Source organism: Perna viridis, chromosome 2 (assembly GCF_037379345.1).
Source record: "Perna viridis isolate PV_CMFRI_1.1 ecotype Kerala chromosome 2, ASM3737934v1, whole genome shotgun sequence".
NCBI classification, from domain to species: domain Eukaryota; kingdom Metazoa; phylum Mollusca; class Bivalvia; order Mytilida; family Mytilidae; genus Perna; species Perna viridis.
Window position 1 is genome coordinate 51,981,793 of NC_142446.1, and position 21,419 is coordinate 52,003,211.

A 21,419-nucleotide genomic window follows, 5' to 3' on the forward strand; every position below is an offset into this window, starting at 1 on the left:
ATGATACCATACTTAAGAATAAAATGGAATTCATAAAGTGAACAGTTCTGTATATAATGAGTATAATTCTGAATTTTTTTTTTTAAATCTGACTTATTTATTTTTTACTTCAGCTCATTTTAAAAATCAATATTGCAACACTGATGAATATCATACAAATATGTTTGAAGATGCAAATACAAGGCCGGCAAAGTGGTAAAAATACTATTTATCAATTATTCCTCTGTGTAAATGCTTGAGCAGTAAATGGACAGTGTCTTTCAAAACAACAGTATTTACCATATTCACCTGATTCAAAAATGGAAGTACAGCGAAAAATACCAAATGAATTACATACTGGCTGCTCATTTACCCGTTAAAGCTGTGTAAATTTTACAAGACACAGTCATATTGGCTTTAAGATATATAAAGGAGTAACTTATGTTACAAATTTCTTTCAGTATGTGCCAATATTGATCAATGAGTATTAGTAAAAATAAAATAGTGACTATTAACCTCGGTCTTCAACCTTGGTCAGTACTAATATTTCAGGTCAATAAATATTCATACTGACCTTTTTAAAACCCAATAACTGCATGGGCTACACCAAATATAGACTTTATTTTGCCTTTGGTTCTCAGCACAGATAAGCCTGGTCTCAATACCTTTGTACCTGCTATTTTTCATTGGTCCATACATTAATAAAACAAAGTGAAAGGTCAATACTGTACCATGTGGTAACCAATATGAAAACAAATATCAAAAACACATTCAGATGGTGAATTGAAAAATAAGTTAGTATAACAACTATATAAATCTTGTTAGACTAGATAAATTAAATAAACATGTAAAAATAAGTACAAATATGCAGGGCTAAAAACCCTTAAAAAAATCTCTAAGGTTAAAAAAATCATTGATATGGTAGAGTCAATGTTAAATTTAATGACCACAGCAATGAAATATTAAAAGAGAACCTGATGATTTTAGTAAGTTAAATGATAAAGTAATGTAAAGCATTAGGTATTACAGCACATCAATTCATAATTCAGCAATGGCAACAACAATGATAATATGCCTTCATAAGTCAGAAGTTTGATGCAGTAAAATTGATTATTAGCCATAATTTTTTTGTATTCAAGCTAACGAAATAAATACTGCCTAAACTTATTTGTATATTTGAATTCTAACTTTTCTTTTTGCTTCATTTGCCTCTGAATGACATCAGAGAAACATAACTAATCATTTTTCTTAATGGCCTCCATATATGTCTATTAAATCAAAGATCACTGAAATACATTTTCCCCAAATATTAAAAAAAATGTCTGTTTTTATTTTTTTAACTCCTAGATACATCTTTGGTAAATTAACTTCTATCTAAATAGTCTGTTTTTATTTTTTTAACTCCTAGATACATCTTTGGTAAATTAACTTCTATCTAAATAGGATAATTAATTGGAAAGAGTCAATAACTAAAATATTATCATAAGTGCCGAAGAACGCCTAGATTTAACGAGTGTGCGGAACTTGTTCCACGCACGAGTTGAATCCTCAAGCATTCTTGGCATGAGTGATAATGTTTTGGTTATTCACAATGACCAATTGATTATCCTATTAATTATATAGATTTTATTCATAATTTATTGATATTTTCAATATGAATGTTGAATTCTGTGATTTGTGGATTGATATCAAAGTTGTGACGTTTTAGCGGGAGAAAGCGCAAGAGTGAAATTACCGAATTTATTTCACAGTGTGATTTATCAAAATTAATTACATTGAGAACATTCTATAAAACACTGCTATCTATATAATAATAGATACTCTGTATAATAGAATGGTTTGGTAGAATAATATTAAAATTTTCTGTAAAAAATTAATAATGCTGCATTATGATTATATAAATTGATAATATTTCTGACAATAATTGATATATACACTAATCAATGTACTAAGTTAGAAGAAGCTAAGTTAAAAGCAGCATACAAAAGGAGGCAAGAAAAATAACTTTCTTTATTGATATAAAAAAGAACGTAGAAAAGTATAAAATAAATAATTGGTAAAAAAAAAAAGACATTGTCAGCCACTACCTTACTATGTGTAAAGCTCCCCTTGGTCCCCTGGACCTAGTTTTTTCTTCCTTTTTTGTGTTAAATCAAGTATCTTTGTTTCAAAATAAGGTACATTCACAAGCGTGTTACTTCATTCTTGAAAAAAAAACTTATCCCAATATTTGTCACGAAAATTGGTACCCCATGAACAATAGTATTTCCACAGTATTGAAAATGAATGGCCAAAGAGGAATAATTCAAATACCCTACAATAAAAACAACATGTCAACAACCAGCAGGCTTGCCTTTGTAATCTAAGATTCTAAAATATTAATTTGATGTTTTAAATGAGTAAATTGAGAAATGTTTTTTTACTATGAAGGGAAATGCTTCAAAAGGTGCCTTATATTGCAACTGCTTAAAATAAAATATTGAGACTGAACAATGTATAATTTCTCTACACTAATGTTAACAGCTGAAGGCACAAGAATTAAAGAGGAAATGTGTTACTCATTAATGTAAACTGTGAAGCTTTGTAAAAAAACTTATAAATCACAAAAATGTTTCAAAACAAGAAATATCCAGTAGAATATTTTGTTTTTTTTAGGTTTAATGTTATATGATTTTTTTGGCATTCTTTGACATGATCATAAATAAAATGCTCCACAGAATGCAGTTTGATACCACCACAGTAAGTTACCAATTTTTTGTAGTCGTATAAATAAATAGAGGTAACCAAAGAAGTAGTTCCATTTTGCATCTTTAACCTTACCTATAATTCTTCTTGAAATCAAGTAACCATATAATTGCCATAATAAATAAGAAAAAAACCAAAAACCCAAAAGTTGAGATTCACACACAAAAAATAATCTTAATACAAAAGTTACAAAAACGTTTTTGGTCATAAATATAAAAAAGACACTCTTATCATAGCACTAATCGTTAGAGATAAATTAGTGGGAAAAAAAACAAAATACTGGTAACAATAGTTTATACAGTGTTCACTGTACAATAATAAAGTCATCACATCATGACTAAAATAGCAGATATTGCACATTGTTAAAATCTATATTGACAAAAATACAATTTATTAGTTGGTGAAATAAAAAATAACTCTGATGGTTTTGTGGCTTGAAAGTGATTGACTGACATACAACATATAGTTGGTTACACAGATTAATACTGGAAAATTTGTTTTTGATTTTTGTACACATTTCTTTGTTCTTAATCACTTGCAAACAAGCTTAACTAAGCCACATACCTCAAATTGTTTAATAAACAACAGATTACAAGATAATTCCTATTAAGTGTCAGTCCCTGTAAGAATCAGGCAATGGATGAAACATGGTATAAAAATCACCATCATTTTGATAGTGTAATTTGACTATTTGCACCATCAGAATCAAAGAAAAACAAACGAGATTTTCCATATCATGTTGGTGAATTGAGTTATAATTTCATTGACATGCAACGAAAATGATTATTTTAAGGTCTGATAACTCTGTCAAAAGCCTCATTTTTCTAACATTCTATTGGAAAATTTCAGAGCAAACCCAGTGATGCAGAGATCAAATAATGGTCTATTCAAATAGAGAAAGTATCCTTGAGTGATATTACATTGTCAGATAAGCCGGGTTTTGATATGCATGTTTCTAATTTTTCAAATTTGCCTGATTCTTACAAACACTTAACATGCATTAGCATATATACTGTTGAGATCCTGCTTACAGCAACAGAAAATACAATGAAACCTGTCTAAACTGAACACCCCCCCTCCCCCAAAAAAACCAAAAAAAACCAAAAAAAAAACAAACTTGCAAAGTTGGGGGTTCAATAATCTGAAAACCTGTCTAAATCAGTATTTTTTTTTAAAGTTCCTTTATTTGAGTTTAAATGTATTTTGAACCTGGGTAAAACAAACACCTGTCTAAACCAATCAAAATTTAGAATGTTCAGTCTACACAGGTTTCACTGCATATTGATATTATGCACTTTCACAATACCCAATTTTATGATACAGTTAATTTGTCATGGTGATTAATCCTGCCATTTTTATTCATTAGTCGATAAGGCATGTGTTATACAAGTGTAGCTAATGTTTCAAATGAATGGTCGTCAATAAACACAGAAGACACACGATTACTCTGGTATAAACTGTCAGGTCTTGCCCTTGGTATCACACAACGTGACTGTAACTCTTCTATATAGTCCTTGATAAGGTGTGCAATTTCATAGGCCTAAGAAAATAAACAGGAAAATTCATGAGATTCAGTTGTGAATTTTAAGAGGAGTTTCAAAGACAAGCTGCCTCAGTTACTAAAACAGTATGTCAATTTTTTACCATATCTATAAAGTAAGACATTTTTATACTAAAGCATAAGAATCGTCTTCTTCATCTTCATTGTTATCTAAACCATTATTTAAAATCATATGTGTGAGCTTTCAGGAGTATGTACAAAACTCTTTTTTCCTTTCATTTCTTGAGGAGAGGGGCTCCCTCTTTCTCTCCAAATACATGTATAAGATATCTTTGAAGATTTAGGTCTTGTCAACGAAAGAAAAGGCCAGCCCTGAGTTTCACAAAAAAGACTTAATTTTATGAGTTTCCACAAATCTTGAAATTCAATTGGTCAAAATTTGAGTGGAGCAGGAATTTGAAGAAAATCCTCAACATAACATTTTTATGTTATGAAGCACAACCCTTGACCTGAGGTTTATTTTCTACTGTAGGTTTAGTATGTGGGCTTAGATAACCCCTGTGACCCCACCCCCCACTCATCAACCAAAATATAGTTTTCAGGTACCCTTATACCTCCCATTTACAAATTTTTTGGTTGCAAAAAAAATAAACTGAAGCATTTTTGTATTTTTTAGTTACTTTTTATACCTTATTGACCCAAAAAAACCCAAATTTTTAAGTTTTTTGATTTTACAACTTCTTCTTTCTACAGAACGAAGAGAACTGACATATGTATGTATCATTATGTAGCCCAATATCTCAGCTTTACAATAGTACAAAGAAAGTTGCAGTAACACTTAGGGTTTTGCAGGAAAATGAAAAAATGTACCCCTACCCCAACGAAAAATCGGTTAACTTGACATATTTTTCAATGTCAAAACCCCTAGAGTATTTATGCTTCAGTAAAAAATGGCTTATTTGGTATTTTCTGCTTAGTATTATCACAATTTATACTTCTGGGGTTCTTTTGATGAATTTTGGGGATTTTCATAGTCAGAATTTATCAAAAAATAACTTTCAAAAAAGGATTTTCAATCATGATAAAAATATTACCCCTACCCCTAGAAAACTGGTCTCAGTATCAAACAGAATTCTCATTCACAGCATACTGACAACGTAAAACTAATATTTTAGGTATTCATAATTAAGATAATGATGTCACCAATATATCTGATCAATTAAAGCACTTAGATTTTCATTTTGGGGTAAGAATTACTATAAAATCGTAAAAAGGGGAATTTTCAGAATTTCAGAATTTCTTCTGTCACTCGTTATTTCCCTTTTCTCAATATACTGTAGTACAATCAAGCTTTTGTGTAATACAGTAAATTAATATAGTGTCTTAGCTTCAAAATGATCCCAAGTAATAAATATTTGAAATTTTCTAAGTCAAGTTAGGTGAAAAATTGCCACCCCTACCCATGAAAAAAAATGCCTCAAAATGAACCCAAATGTTAATATATAAATAATGTACAATAGACATGTTGGATACTATTGTTTTAATTATCAATGTATCCAACATATCTTCTCATTTCATGGGCATACTTTCCAGTTTCAATGTGACAATAATGAGTTTTTCATCAAAAGGGGGATTTTCAGAATTTCATATTTCCTTCCATTAATATTTCACCTATAATTGGCATTTTTTTTCAAATAAAATATCGTACTTCAAAAAAGCTTTTGTATATTCAAATACAACTATATATATTAGCTTTGTAATGAGCTCAAGTAATAAATATTTGAACTTTTCCAAGTCCAATTAGGTAAAAAATTGACACCCCACCCATAATATGAACCAAAATGTTAATTATTAGCACATAAAAAGACATGTTGGGTACTATTGTTTTTATTATCGATGTATTCAACATATCTTCTCATTTCAGGTGAGTTCTTTTCAGTGTCAAACTGACAATAATGAGTTTCATAAAATTGGGAATTTTCAGAGTTTAATATTTTCTTCCATTTCGCAAATAATGGGCAATGTCTTTCAAGTACCCTACTTCAAACAAGCTTTTGTATATTCAAACACATTTATGTAGCATCTCAACCATTATTATGACAATCTTCTTGTACCAATCACATTGTCAAGCAAAATTATGCTTTTGATGTCCCGAAGACGACAAAATATTTCAAAAAGGGGAAATTTAAAAATAAAACAGATTATCACACATTTAAGCATGTAAATTGTATAATTTTTGTTTAAAATATCACAGTTTTTACATGATTTGATTTTGTTTGCTATCATTATTTTTATAAATATAAGGTTTCAAAGAAGCAACTACAATGAATGATTTGCATATATGTATCAAACACCATTTAAAAAATGCTAATCTACCACATACGAATTCTGGGTTTTTCACGGAAATTTTAGTGGGTATGGGGTACCATTCTTTCTGCATTATGGTTTGGAATACTTTAAAGTATGTGATGCCTTAGCTCATTAGAAACTTTAGATGCTATATAGATGTGTTTGTATATGCAAAAGTTTGTTTGAAGTAGGGTACTTGAAAAAAATGCCAATTACTGTTGAAATGTGAAAATATGAAAATCCGAAAATTCCCCTTTTTATGAAAAACTCATTACTATCATATTGAAACTGAAAAATATGTGCCTGAAATAAGCAGGTTTGTTGACACATTGATAATAAAAAATACTAGAACATAACATGTCTATTGTACACCGTTTATATGCCAAAAATTGACATTTTAGTTCATATTGAGGCATTTCTTATCATGGACAGGTGTGGCAATTTTTCACGTATTTGGACTTGGAAAAGTTCAAATATTTATTACTTGGGCTCATAAGAAAGCTAAGACACTATATAATTGTATCTGAATATACAAAAATATATTTGAAGTACCTTATTTGAAAGAAATTGCCAATTATAGGTGAAATTGAAGAAAATATGACATTCTGAAAATTCCCTTTTTTATGAAAAACTCATTATTGTCACATTAAAACTGAAAAATAAACACCTGAAATGAGAAGATATGTTGAATACATCGATTATTAAAACAATAGTACCCAACATGTCTATTGTACACTATTTATATGCCAAAAATTAACAATTTCAGTTCATGTTGAGGCATTTTTTATCATGGGAAGAGGTGGCAATTTTCCACCTAGCTTGACTTCGAAAAGTTCAAATATTTATTACTTGGGCTCATTTGGAAAAAGTTTGTTTAAGCTACAGTATTCTGAAAATTCCCATTTTTCCGATCTCATAGTAATGTCACCCAAAAAGGAAAATCTAAACTGATCAGATATGTTAGGTATATCATCATCTTAATTATGAATGCTTAAAATATGAGTTCTACAATGTCAGTGTGATGTGAATGAGAATTCTGTTTGATACTGAGAGCAGTTTCTAGGGGTAGGGGTAATATTTTTAACAATTTTTGAAAATCCTTTCTTGGACATTAGTTTTTCGTAGTTCATTTGTGTAGAAAATGAAATTATCTACCGAATTATACCAAATTTGAGACGTTTTAGTTGAGTAATAAATTGTGTAGTCAAATTTATGTGACTTTTGACCAAAAAATTGAAAATCCCATTTTTCACATTTTTTTTTATAAATTCTGACTATGAAAATCGCCAAAATTCATCAAAAGAACCCCAGAAGTACAAATTGTGATAATGCTAAACAGAAAATAGCAAAAAAGCCATTTTTAATGAAGTTTTATATGCTAGGGGTTTTGACATTGAAAAAATATGTCAATTTCAGTGATTTTTCGGCAGGGTAGGGCTACATTTTTTTCATTATACTGCAAAACCCCAAGTATTACCACATTTTTTGTGGTACCATTGTAAAGCTGAGACATTGGGCTATATGATGATACTTAAATATGTTTAGTTTGTTCACACATGCTATACAAGAAAGGCAAAGATGCTCAAACAATTGAGTCACAACAATCTTGGCTTTTTGATCAGTAGGGTACAAATATAGGCTTATACTGAAAAAGAATTGAAGTATATTCTTTGACGACAATTGATTCAGTAATGGGAGGTATAAAGGTACCTAAAAATCACCAAGAAGTTGATGAGTGGGGTGTGTGTGTGCATGGTGGACACTCCCAGCCCATGGACTAGTTACATATTATATTAGTTCTACATTGGCATATATCCATTTACAAACAATAACATATTCAATGACAGAACTTCAGAACACATACCATAATTAAGACAGTTATGCTATGAATACTCCCACACACACAAACATTTCTGTCAAATTAAGTTGTATGGTAAATAGAAAATGGATAAGAGAGGAACCAGAAAAGGACAGACATGGAACAAGTCGTTTGGCAAATTTTATATACTACATAACTAATCCTTAACTGTACTGCTGCACCTGGTCCATGCTCACAGTTTTTACTGGAGTCCGAGTTGCTCATTTGCTTTTGTTACTTTGTATGTATGATTTTAGTTACTTCGTGTTCTTTGTTGTGTGTGCCTGGTTTTCCATGTCTGGTCTGTGTCCCTGGATTACATTTTTCTGATTACCGCTATAACCTTGGTTCCCTTGATTACTCTCTAATAGAAGCTGAGAAAGTGTGACAGACAGAAGGACCGACAAAATATTCACAGGTAATGTTATTGAACAAGAGTAAACAACATGTTAATATATGATTTGAGTTAAACATGTTTTTTTGTACCTGTGGCCATGTGACCTACCTGATTTGAGTTGAACATGTATTTTGACCTTGTGGCAATGTTACCTACCTGATTTGAGTTGAACATGTATTTTGTACCAATAGCAATGTGACCTACAGGGGCGGATCCAGGACTTGAGCTTAAGGGGGAACTTGGTATTAAATTAAATGCTATGCAAAGCAGGGCAAAAACTATTATGGGGTGAAACTTGTAGTGAAAATTTTTTATCTTAGCAATTTAGGGGGGTGTACGCCCGGTAAGCCAGTCCTTGGATCCATGCCTGACCTACCTGATTTGAGTTGAACATTTATTTTGACCCTGTGGCCATGTGACCTACCTGATTTGAGTTGAACATGTATTTGACCCTGTAGCCATCTGACCTACTTGATTTGCATTAAACAGGTATTTTTAACTAAAGATATATGACCCACCTGATTTGAGTTGAACATGAACTTTGAACCTGTAGCCATGTGTCCTACAACAATCATTATACTCTTTATAGCAGGACTAGCATTTACCACCTCAGTAAAGTCATGGGAAGCCAATACATTCTAAAAAAAAAGAACATATTATTTTTTAAATATTTCCATGAAATATTTGGGAAACAGGAATTTAAATTTTCTCACAGCATCAATTATTTAAAACTACTGTGAAAAACATTGCTCTGGAAATAGTAAAAACTGTCTGTCATCAACTGAAAGTTTAGACATTCATTCAAAAAAAAAAAGAACACATTATTTTTAAATATTTCCCTGAAATGTTAGGGAAAGGGAATTTTAATTATCCTCACAGCATCAATTATTTAAAACTATTATGAAAAACATTTTTCTGGAAATAGTAAAAAATGTCTGTCATTAACTGAAAGGTTAGACATTCATTTGCTAATTTCAGATATCATAAAATATGTTATCCTTTTTAAATACTGTAAACATATTAATTTTCGCAGTTGCTTATTTTTGCAGGTATCAATTTTCGTGGTTTCACAAAATAATTACAGTTATAAAGTGTTTATAGTTGATTTCGCGTGTACTACTTTTTGCGCTTTTATGTCCACCGCCAAAATAGTGAAAATTAGAACACTGCAAAAATGAATATGTTTACAGTTATCAGTCTCTTTTTACAGAAATTCCATTGTACAATGTATGTTTTATACAAATTAAATCAGACAATAATCCAGGCATTAAAAGCCTGAGTACAACACTTACAAATGTCTTCATCTCCAACAATGAAACACCTTTCTGGTTCACAGCTAAGAACAATAATTTAGGTAGTGATGTGGTATAGGATTGCTGAAAGCAAAAAAATATTGTAGTTGAAGTGAAAAAAGAAGCACTGGTACAATACTGAAGTGTTCATAAGCAAAATATAAAATGTTCTTCTATATTTGTGTGACCTTATGGGATGCTAAAATGTATTACTGAAAATACAATGACAAGTATCAGTAACAAATCTAAGAGGGACAAGAAGGTGGACCCCTCTTTTGTTTGAAAATTTTGTTGATTTCATACAAATTTTGCCAAAAATGAGCAAATAACAGCTTGCAACCCCCTTTTTTTTTAAATATCTGGATCTACTCCTAAGAGATTAATAGAATAGAAAGCATTGGAATTCAGGGCCTCACAATGGAAGTTTCTACCAGAGAATGACTTCCATAAATGTTCCTTTTGGTTAATTCATTAATGAACACACTCTTTAAGGCCATGTTAACTACAAGTTCTGTCCATGAAATCATTTCCTGTATCTAAATTTACACTTACAGACACTTCAAATAACATAGATCCAAACATTGGCCATGACTTTAACATCTCTATAAATGTCAGTATAGCTTGGTTTGGTGTCATATCCAGTAGGTTTTGATGTGCTGCCACTATATCTTCTACTTTAACATTGGACCTCATGTGTCTAGGTAGAATTCTTACTACAGAACTGAAAAAGATATTTTTAAAAAATTCTGTTTTTTAACCATAATTTTAACTAACAGAACCAGTACATGTATTTAATGAATAAATTCCAAAATCATTATGTTGATTTTTGATATATTCCCATCAAAGCTAACAGTAGCCAATCAACCAGACCATTATTGATCTCCATAAATTCATCTGGCAATTGAACAGACCCGTCTTGATCTCAATAAATTCCCCTGCCAATCAAACAGACCCTTATTGATCTCATTAAATACACCTCCCAATCAAAAAGTCCCTTACCTGTAGTCAATGTCTGCAGTCTTTAATTCATCCATCTCGGACTGAATCTTTAAGGCACATAGACTAACCTGAAATTTAACTCCAGTTTTAAAAGGGAGGAAAATAGTGTTTAATGATAATTTCTATTCCAATTAAAACACACATTTTGTAGCTTGAAAATGGAATATAACAATATATCATAAAATCAATTTGATACATTATTTTTTTGTTTTGTCTTATTAATTATATTTCAGTCTGAATTTAATGAATAATAAGCATGTACATTGGGTTAGAAAACCTATAAAACTTGACAGAAGCCACTGCAAATTACATACCAGATCAATTCAAACGGCTATAAAAATATCATCCTGTATTGAATACAATAGGATAGACATTACAGGAATTAATTAAATAACTTACTTCATCCTCCAGTCAATTGTACTAATAGGATAACTAAACTGGAAAGGGTGATCAACAAAAGTATGCCCACAAGTGTGGAAGAACGCCTAGATTTAATGAGTTAAATCTTCATGCGTTCTTGGCTCAAGTGATCAAATTTTGGTTTTTCATTCATCATAAATTAAAAATTTTGTGAACAGCAGATTGATATTCGTATTGTTACGTTTTGGCAGAAGAAAGTGCCACAGTGAAATTACCGATTTTATTTCAAAGTGTAAATTATCTAAAATGTTTACACTGGGAACAGTCAACAAATCACTGCTTTCTATATAATAATAAAATTTCAAACACAACATGGAATATAGTGTGATATGTAGTTAACTTCAAGGCACAGAACTAGTCTTCCCTTGGTGGAATGACTGTTACCTGATGAAATGTCTTAGGTAGTTAACCAGATAATTTTAACAAGTAGATTTAAACTTCCTATCATATGTTTGATAGATTAACTCCCTTTGTTAATTGACCATTTAACTATACAAGGAAGTTCATCAGGTGATTGTCATTCAATATAAGGAAGTTCATCAGGTGATTGTCATTCAATATAGGGAAGACCAGGTCATTTCCCTGAAATTAACTATATTGTTCACTATTAAATTCAATAACTTACTGCATCCTCTGGTGTTAATGGTACTCTCATTTCAAACATATCCTCAATAAGTTGATGGAAGACTAAATCACATTCTACAGGATCCAGTGGATTCAGGTAGGGAGAAATAAATAAACGTTTCTGTAACAAATAAAGTAGGTTCTTATAAATTCTATGCAAATATGAAGACAAAAAAGTAAAAAAAAAAAACCCAAAAAACAAAATACTGCATGTTTCACGCAATGTGCTAGTAAGAATATCCTTCTCAACCGTTTCTGTAAAATTAAGAATAACAGAATAAGCGAAGGACCTGAAAAGGACAGACATGGTTCAAGTCACTAAGCAAAAGCAATTTAAAAAAATATCTTAGCATTCACTCCATAAAAGCTAATAAATTTGTTATAGAAAAATGTAACAGAAGGAAGAAGAGACTGGAAGAGAGACAAAGTGGTTGCAATATACAGTAGTCCAAGGTGGGGGTATAAAAAGCTTTGACATAATAGATACTTCAATCTGAACTTCCATTTTTTCTACGTGCAATCAATCGATCATATGTATCAAGTTTCATAATAATGTGTCTCAATAATAATCAATTATCATTGAAATAACACAGACAACACGACTGAACCTGCATCACCATCACAAATTTGTCAGCACATAAATATCTCCAATATACACAGTAAATAAGTAAAGAAAACTAAAATTGACAAGTTCAATTGATAACCACATCAAATTATTCCATATACATCCTCAATATAAACACTGAGCAGGGATTTAACCTAAAATTTTGTTTTGGTAGCCCACAGGTGAAATTTTGTTAGCCAATAGATATAGTGCTTTATATATTATACAATCATAGTAGACATTTTTGTAGCTGATACCAAATTTTAGGGTTTTAACCCTATTTGTGCCAAGTTTGAATATTACTTTCTCTATACAAGTTACAGATTACACAAATAAGATACCCCCTAATGTGAATGAAAGTTTTTTTCCTTTACTGATGATGACTTACTGCTATATAGCACTCTGTTTCATATCTACCTTAAATATCAGTCTATTATCTCTGACAGCACCTCTTGATAATCTCTCCCATTTACTAAGAGTGTCTGATAATTTCTCATCCAAATTCATACAGCGCTCTGAAACAAAATAGTTACAATAAGCAGTTTTTCAACTTAATTCATCAAGAAATCTGAAACAAATTCATAATAAGATTTTGAAATTTCTCACAAGAATGTTAAGAGGTACATTATCTCAGTAGCTGGTATCTATATTAATAATCATATGAAGAGAATAATGATGATATCTCTCTGCTGGTAAATCTACACAAATAATCGCCTGGTCAATTTCATGATTACTCAGAAGAGTGATTTTAATTGAAATTTTCCCAAAGTGTTTGGATGAACAAAAGTTGGTATATTTATTAAAACCTGATTCTTATAGACCTGTTAAGTGTTATTGGCTTCTATTTGAAATAGTCAAAAAAACTAAGGAGAGAACATACAACTCTTGTTTTGTCACAAACATGATTTATACAGGTTTAATGACAATAAAATTATTTGTTTTGATTTGATTTGATTAATGATGTCATTGAACTTAACTATACAATGAATACATAAATTTAAAAACAACTTGCTGTCCATGATTTTTTTATTGACCCATGTATATTCCAAATTAATTGAAAATTGTACATGTATCAGTATATATTAAAATGCATAATTATGACAATTTACTTTATGGCACTTTAAATAATAACAATTATTTCTACATAAGTTTTACAGTAAAACAGCACCGACAAATGTTTTCTTCCGCTGAAAACTTTATAACAAAACAGACACAGATCCAGAGATTAGATCTCTGAAGTAAATTGTTTCTTACTCAGTTGAAAGAAACTTCCAGTACAATAGGAAACAATGCTTTAGATAATTAATACAGTACATGCACGCTTTTTTGTTATATATATTAATGATATTCATATCAACAGATTCCCTCATACCTTGAATATCTAACATATCTGAAAATAATCATTTACTGATTTCTTATTTGATCAATAAATTTATAATCTAACTTAAAATAACACAGATAAAACCATTTAATGATTTGCTGAAAATACACTAATGAAAATGTAGTTGATGAAGATTAGCACAAATTAATGGAATATTTAAAATAAAGTATGATAAAGCAAAAAAAAAAAAAAATAAAAAAGATGAAGATAAAGTGCAAAAAGCTGTGTAATGAAATATTTACCAAAAGAAATCATGAGATATCTACTGTAACAGGCATGATGTCCATAAATCAACTAAATGATACATAATAAAGGGATGATTTTATGAGGTCCTCAAAGAAAGCAGAAATTGGTAAAATCGGAAATAAATAAACGGTAAAATCTGGATTTTAATTAGCGAATTCCACTAAAAAGCAGAAAAAAATCATCCCTGATAACAATAAACCTACCAGATCCTCCTATCTGTTCATATAGAGCAAAACAGTCAGCATCTGATCTCATCCCAATCTTAGCTTTCACAGTCTTTATCACCTGAAAAAGTAGTAGATGCAGGTATAGTGATTGTAAAATATTTGTATTCTATAACTCACTCATAATAAAGCAAACATCTTGTAAAATTTCATCATATATTTGACAGTATAAGTTGAGCATCGAGTACTTGACAGTACTTTATATGAATATCTGATACTTGACGCTACAAGATAGACATCAGATACTTGTCAGTACAATGTGAATATCTAATACTTGACAGTACGAGCTGAACATCAGATACTTGACAGTACAATGTGAATATCTAATACTTGACAGTACGAGCTGAATATCAGATACCTGACAGTTCAAGGTGAACAACATATACTTGACAGTACAAGGTAAACATACCATACTTGACAGTACAAGGTGAACAACATATACTTGTCAGTACAAGGTAAACATATAATACTTGACAGGATGAGGAGAACAAAAGCTACGATATGTTAAATGATTTAATAACATTGCATTGTCATAAGTAAAATATACTCAGCTTAAAATGTACTTATATAAGAACCTATTACATATTTTTTTCCTATTGTGCTTTTCTAGGATGGTATTCTCACCTCCTCACATGTAGCCGCAGCATCAAATTCTATACTTCTGTTTTCCCCATTCATAAAGTATACTCTGTCATATATCTGTCTCCTATTGGATTAGACAATAAAGGCAGTTAAAAAATTATGGAAGTGTCAGTCCCTGTAAAAATCAGGCAGTAGGTGAAACATGGGATGAAAAAAAAACACCATTTTGATAGTGTAATTTGACTATTTGCACAATCAGCATCAAGGAAAACAGACAAGATATCATAATGGCCCATTAGTTATAATTTCATTGCAATGCACTGAAAATGAACATTTCAAGGACAGATAACTCTGCCAAAAATCTAATTTTTCTAGTTTAAATACTTATTTGCTACAATATCAGCAACAGGATTGGACATACGCTATACAACATTATCGAGGTCCTCTCCCGGTATAAACAATGATTATAGTGGTAAACATAATGACGACAATTACATATATATAAACTACAACAAAAATCAGATCATTCTTTTTTTTTGGTTTGTTTTTGTTTGTTTGTTTGTTTTTTTATCATGAAAACCGGTTTGTATTTATGATATATGAATGAATACATGAGAAAATATAAACATTTTGATTTACAGTTAAATTTTCATCACCAGCTAATATCAATTCAATCGAAATGTCATATTGATTAATCGGGGCAAACAATGTTTGTCTGTGAATTGTATGATTTTCGCATTCCATAAAGAAATGAATAAAATCTTCAACAGGGTGGCCACAGCTACAGGATGGATTGTTAATTATATTGACTCGATGAAGATCAGCATATAATGAACTATATATATTTTTAAGTCTCATATGAATTATATTTATCTTTCTCATCCCATATTTATAATAAATGGTAGGATTTGAAATAGGTTGTTTGATTTACTCTTTGAAAATACCTAAACTTCTGGAATGTCTTACGTCAGAATTGAGTAAATTCCAATCACTGATTGTGTTAAAAAAGAATGATTTACTAGTGCTAGACAAACGATGCTGTTGTACAACATAGTCATCATTGTTTTGCAGGTTATATTGTGTTACTTCACTTACTAATGGGGGTAATAGATCAATAAGATATTCTGGGGCAGTATTATTATGAATAGAATAAAAAAGGTTGAGGCGTCAATGTTTTTGCCTATCAATTAACTGTTCTAACATTCTATTGAAAAATTTCTGAGTAAATCCAATGATGCAGAGATCAAATTATGGTCTTTTCAAAAAGAAAAGCATCCTTGAGTGATATTTATTCATGGAGTTTTGACATGCATGTTTCTGATTTTTGCCATTTTACCTGATTCTTAAAAACACTTACACTTAACTCATAATCATAAATCAGGAAGGGAGATATTAATAATCAAAATGGCAAAATCAAGAATAGATCAGAAAAATGACATTAGTAATTATGTTGCTGAGGTCGTACCGTTTCCCTCCCCCTCCCAACAGGCATTCCAAGGGGAATGGTAGGTCAAACCAGATTTTACGGCTAGCTAACCATTTCCCTCCCCCTGTAGCTATATTAGTTCCAGTATAAGTTTGTGTTTTGTTCCATTGCCACTGAATAAACATTAGATCTTGATATCAACAGACAAAAAATTTTAAAAAGAGCAACAAATAGATGGAAGGATTATAGTATATGTTTTAAAATTAGAGTATCAATGAAGATTTTACTTTATACCAGTATTACTGATAAGCAGTACCTCCGTTATTATTTTTTTTTCTTCAACTTGTTTTAAATTCCAGTGTCATTTTAGGGGGTTTAAATCTCATTCCTATTCTTTTCAGAGGAAGTTTTATAGTCATTACAGTTCTATAACATTATTTTAAAACAATAAATATTACAAAGAAAATTTATTATTCAGAAATAAACCAGATTTAATTAGTTCAAGAGTTTAATTTTTTTTATTTTAATCTAACTCGAAAGTACAAAATAATTCCAGATTTAAGTAGCACTCCAGATAAGAATCATGCAAATGTGACTCATGACTGGAAAGCTTTCATATTATTTTTTTTGATATTTTGTTTCAAATGCTTAAGTAAAAAGAAATGACCATGTGGCTTTTCATATAACCCTAATTCTAGGAAATAAAAAATATATAGAATGTACTGTAAAATTCAAAATTAAGGGAGATAACTCTGTAAATGACAGTACAATACAATAGAAACTGTTGGATTTTCAGTGTTGATTATCTCCAAAGAGCAGACAGATTTGGATGAATAATTATACATTTCATCATATAGACCTATAAAGCAACTTAATAACAAAATAAAAATGTGTAACCCTTGGCCTTTTTGGGATTACACATTACAAAATTTGCTTGATTCTTACAAAGATTACTACTTAAATATTACCTTGTAAGCCCTTATTGTCCTATTTTAAAACAAAAAGACATTTTCACACACCAAAGACACTTTGGACTATAATCACACCCCTTAGGATGATAATGATAAATGTACATATTGTACCAGTCACTCATCATATAATAGAGGACAATATCTCTTTTAAGCCATACAGACCTATCAATGAGACATTTAATTTCCTTCCTGGATGGAGGGAACTTCCTCTTTCTGTGTTCTAATGTTCTATTGAAGCACTAAAAAACGACATAAATAATAATAAATAGTGAAAAACAAAAGATTGATAACCACTCATAAATTATTTGATTTAACTGGCTCTTTAATTTTCTGTTTCCTCTTCACAATTTTTCAAAAATGTACTTTTAAAAAAATAATGACAATTCTTGTACTACGGTTTGTTGGCAAAATATACATATGTGTTTTTATACCATTTGAAATAACCTGATTCAACTACAAAGAACTACATTTATATATTACAAGAAGTGCTACACAATAATTATTTGTAAACCTATGCAGGTCCGGGTGTTAGAAGAATAGGCCTGCAGCAGCACTAAACTTGTCGTAAAAGGCGACTAAATAGTGCTCAGAACCTAGCCAAGGCTAGGACGTTCTGCCCACAGAGCAACTGGGATGTGTGCCCCGGGTGGTGGAATGGGGTACCCCTGGTGTGTTACATGCTGGGGTTGTCAGGCTATAATACAGAAAACCTGACCGCAAACCATAGTGGTGCACCGTGTTGGTGGGAAAGCTGCCTCGTTCCACTGGTTACTGGCTTGAGACAGGCATATAAAGTATGTGGTGGTGTTAAACATGTTTATGAGCACTCAAACTTCCCCAAACCAGGAACAATGGCAGGAAAATACAACAATTAATCCAACTTAATCATATTGTTGAATTCAGATTGAACTCTTGAGATCGATACAGAATACAAACACCTTTACAAATAGGACAACAAGCTCTACCTACATGTCCACATTGCTGTGTTCTAATCAAAATTATTGTTTTATTTTTAAAAAATATCATAAATCTCGAAAAACAAGTTTTGACTGTAAAGTTTTTTTTTTTTTATAAAACATTGGCTTTTTATTTCATACAAACTAAAAAGGATGTTGGGAACAAAAAAACTATTCAGTTAAAAATTAAAATAACACCAGACAAAAACCACAAAAAGAGCACATCTTCTACTTTAAGTCTGTGGTAAGACGTAATACAAATTCTTAAATCAACATGCTATCTCTTCTCAACTACTCAGGTTGTTTCAAAATGAACCAATTTAGGAACTGTATGGCATTTTGGGATTGGCACTTTTTATGATGATCCAGAGGAACTTTCTTAATATGGCATTTTGAGATTACTATTGTTCATGATGTTCAAAATTGGTCAAGACATATTTAACGAGTACGCTGCGATGTCACAACATTGTTTACAAATGATTCTTACCTTATGACAGAATCGAGCAAATCTACCCTCCTCACTGGCAGAGTCAAGGGAACATTTCCTCAGATGACACTGTATATACCGCTGTACTCTAGTATTGGATGGGAATGTACAGCTAGTGGTCACAGCCATCAGCTGCCAGTTCCTCTTATTTACCTGACTGTTGGGATCTGTATTTGCAAAAAGAAAATATTCAATTTAAAATTCAGGATGAATGGACAAGTGAGCAGAAGGCACAATAAAGTCCTTTTGAACAAGGAACATACATTTATAACCTTGGTTTTTTTTAGTGTTGTACCCATTGTAATTCATAAATTCAAATCAGACCCCCCCCCCCAAATAATAAAAAAAAAACCAGAAAAACACAAATCCCCATCCTAGTTACCAATGGTGTTTATAACTAACATGTAAACAAATCCCTATCCTAGTTACCACTAGTGAATTTACCTAGCATGTAAACAAATCCCTATCCTAGTTACAGTTGGTGTTTATAACTAACATGTGAACAAATCCCTATCCTAGTTACAGTTGGTGTTTATAACTAACATGTAAACAAATCCCTATCATAGTTACCGTTGATGTTTATATCTAACATGACAACATACCAGGATGATCTGTGGTTTGTTTGGCAAGTTGTAGGTAAAACTCATTACACAACTGATCATTCTCCAAACAGGTGTGCATCAGATTCTGTACCAAGTTCATCAGGTCAGGCTTCTCCTCACCCTTCCCTGTATTAACACAATGTTAATGCTCAATCATCTATAGACAGACTGAAGTGTGGATAGCCGAGCAACTACTAGGTGATACAGACAAAAATAGTAATGCTCAGAGAATCACTCCTTAACTTACCATTGTTCATATTACGAAAATTCAATAATCAGAATAAAAATGGTTTAAGAAATTTATGTTGGAGAATGCTTTTTTACAAACAAGTTTTTAGACAGACTTACAATCTTACTCTGTTTATTACTAACAGTAGCTACAAAACTGGCAAAAAAAAAATAATAAGAAAAAAATGGTATAACAACCTAAAAATAAAAGTCATCTGTGAAAAAAATCTTCTATGAATGACTTTTAATTCTCCTGATCATACCTGCATCCTCAACACCAGAGTAAATAAGAATACAGTGAAACATTCTGATGGCCTTCTCCTCCATATCAGGATCAGTAAGTGATACAGTAAGTGGCTGTTTAATACAGGTTTTACTGTAGGCCCAGTAATTATCATCAAAGTGACCTCCTCCCTTCGTTGATGCCCTCAATCTATCCATCTTTGATTTAGTAAGTCTACAAAGACAAAAGATTTTATTTTTCTACAGTTCTATCCTTCATAGATAATAATTAATAGTGGTCTCAATGGTCCAAATATACTACACATAATTTTTCTTTTCTATTATAACAATTCTTTTTTGTTTGTACATTGAATAGCTAGTTTTAAGTTCCCTGTCCAATTCTACACACATTAAGGAGGCAGACCTGGGATAAGAGACACAACTCTTACAAATCATTGAAATGTTTGTATTCAGCATTTGACATAAATCTCATGTAAGCATCAAAGTAACTTGGATTGATTTTATTCTGTTGCAAATGGAAGCTTGATAAGCTTTGGTGAAATCTAATATAAACAAACATATCACTGATTTCAAGAGTTATGTTCCTTATCTTAGATCTACCACCTTAATTTCACAGTGGAAAGGTAAAATATCAAAGAAGTCATGAAGGCTACTTTATAAAAGTCTATTGCTAAAAATGTTCATTTTAACTTTGTTGTAGTTTTGTGAACCTGAAATATAAGTTTACCTAAACGTCATGCTGGGGGTCATCTTGAATGTCCCACATGTATTTTGAGAACAAATAAAATTGGCAAAAGAGGTTGGGATAGTAAAAAAAAATGACGACCAATTATACTTGGATATCAAGAAAAAAAACCTGACAGGAAATATTTTCTAACATAATTTAGCTACACTTGTTAAATAATCTCAAATTAAAGAATTTCCTTATATATTTCCTCAACTGAAATTTCAACCAATCAAATTGCTTGAAATAGGATATTTGAAAAAAATCTCAAAATAACTTTTTAATGAAACCACATCCTTTTCTGACTAATATCATAACTTTCCAAATCATGGAAATAACTTTTATTGGTTCTAATAGTGAAATTGTAGGTTGTTAAAAAAATGACAATTTTGTTTAGACTTAGCACAATTATCTGTTTATCGTTTTATGCATGATTCTAATGTGAACATACACATATACAGTTAGCATAGTTAAATAGATATTATGAAAGGTGATACCAAATTTTGGTAGCATGGACTTTAAGCAAAAGTTATTAACACCACCACTGCAAATAAAATTAATGTTCAATAACTTGATGTAAA

The 21,419-nt window shown here is 30.9% G+C and overlaps 1 protein-coding gene across 6 annotated transcripts in view; it reads right to left on the reverse strand.

Annotated features, from left to right (window-relative positions):
- Nucleotides 1–1,982: 1,982 nt before the first annotated feature.
- LOC148625718 (unconventional myosin heavy chain 6-like) overlaps nucleotides 1,983–21,419 on the reverse strand; it is a 77,402-nt gene continuing 57,965 nt past the window's right edge. For 3 of the 6 annotated variants that reach the window (XM_088569436.1, XM_088569433.1, XM_088569432.1), the window contains 14 exons: nucleotides 20,135–20,328; nucleotides 19,644–19,769; nucleotides 19,042–19,208; nucleotides 17,761–17,837; nucleotides 15,244–15,325; nucleotides 14,599–14,680; nucleotides 14,141–14,158; nucleotides 13,186–13,283; nucleotides 12,166–12,285; nucleotides 11,121–11,188; nucleotides 10,674–10,842; nucleotides 10,122–10,205; nucleotides 9,348–9,467; nucleotides 2,107–4,264 (listed from right to left, as the gene is read on the reverse strand). In XM_088569436.1, the coding sequence (XP_088425562.1) occupies nucleotides 4,106–4,264; nucleotides 9,348–9,467; nucleotides 10,122–10,205; nucleotides 10,674–10,842; nucleotides 11,121–11,188; nucleotides 12,166–12,285; nucleotides 13,186–13,283; nucleotides 14,141–14,158; nucleotides 14,599–14,680; nucleotides 15,244–15,325; nucleotides 17,761–17,837; nucleotides 19,042–19,208; nucleotides 19,644–19,769; nucleotides 20,135–20,328 (1,564 nt within the window). In that variant the 3' untranslated portion in view covers nucleotides 2,107–4,105. Of the gene's footprint in view, nucleotides 4,265–9,347; nucleotides 9,468–10,121; nucleotides 10,206–10,673; nucleotides 10,843–11,120; nucleotides 11,189–12,165; nucleotides 12,286–13,185; nucleotides 13,284–14,140; nucleotides 14,159–14,598; nucleotides 14,681–15,243; nucleotides 15,326–17,760; nucleotides 17,838–19,041; nucleotides 19,209–19,643; nucleotides 19,770–20,134; nucleotides 20,329–21,419 lie in introns of all 6 variants that reach the window. The other 3 variants (XM_088569437.1, XM_088569435.1, XM_088569434.1) reach the window with 1 other exon arrangement.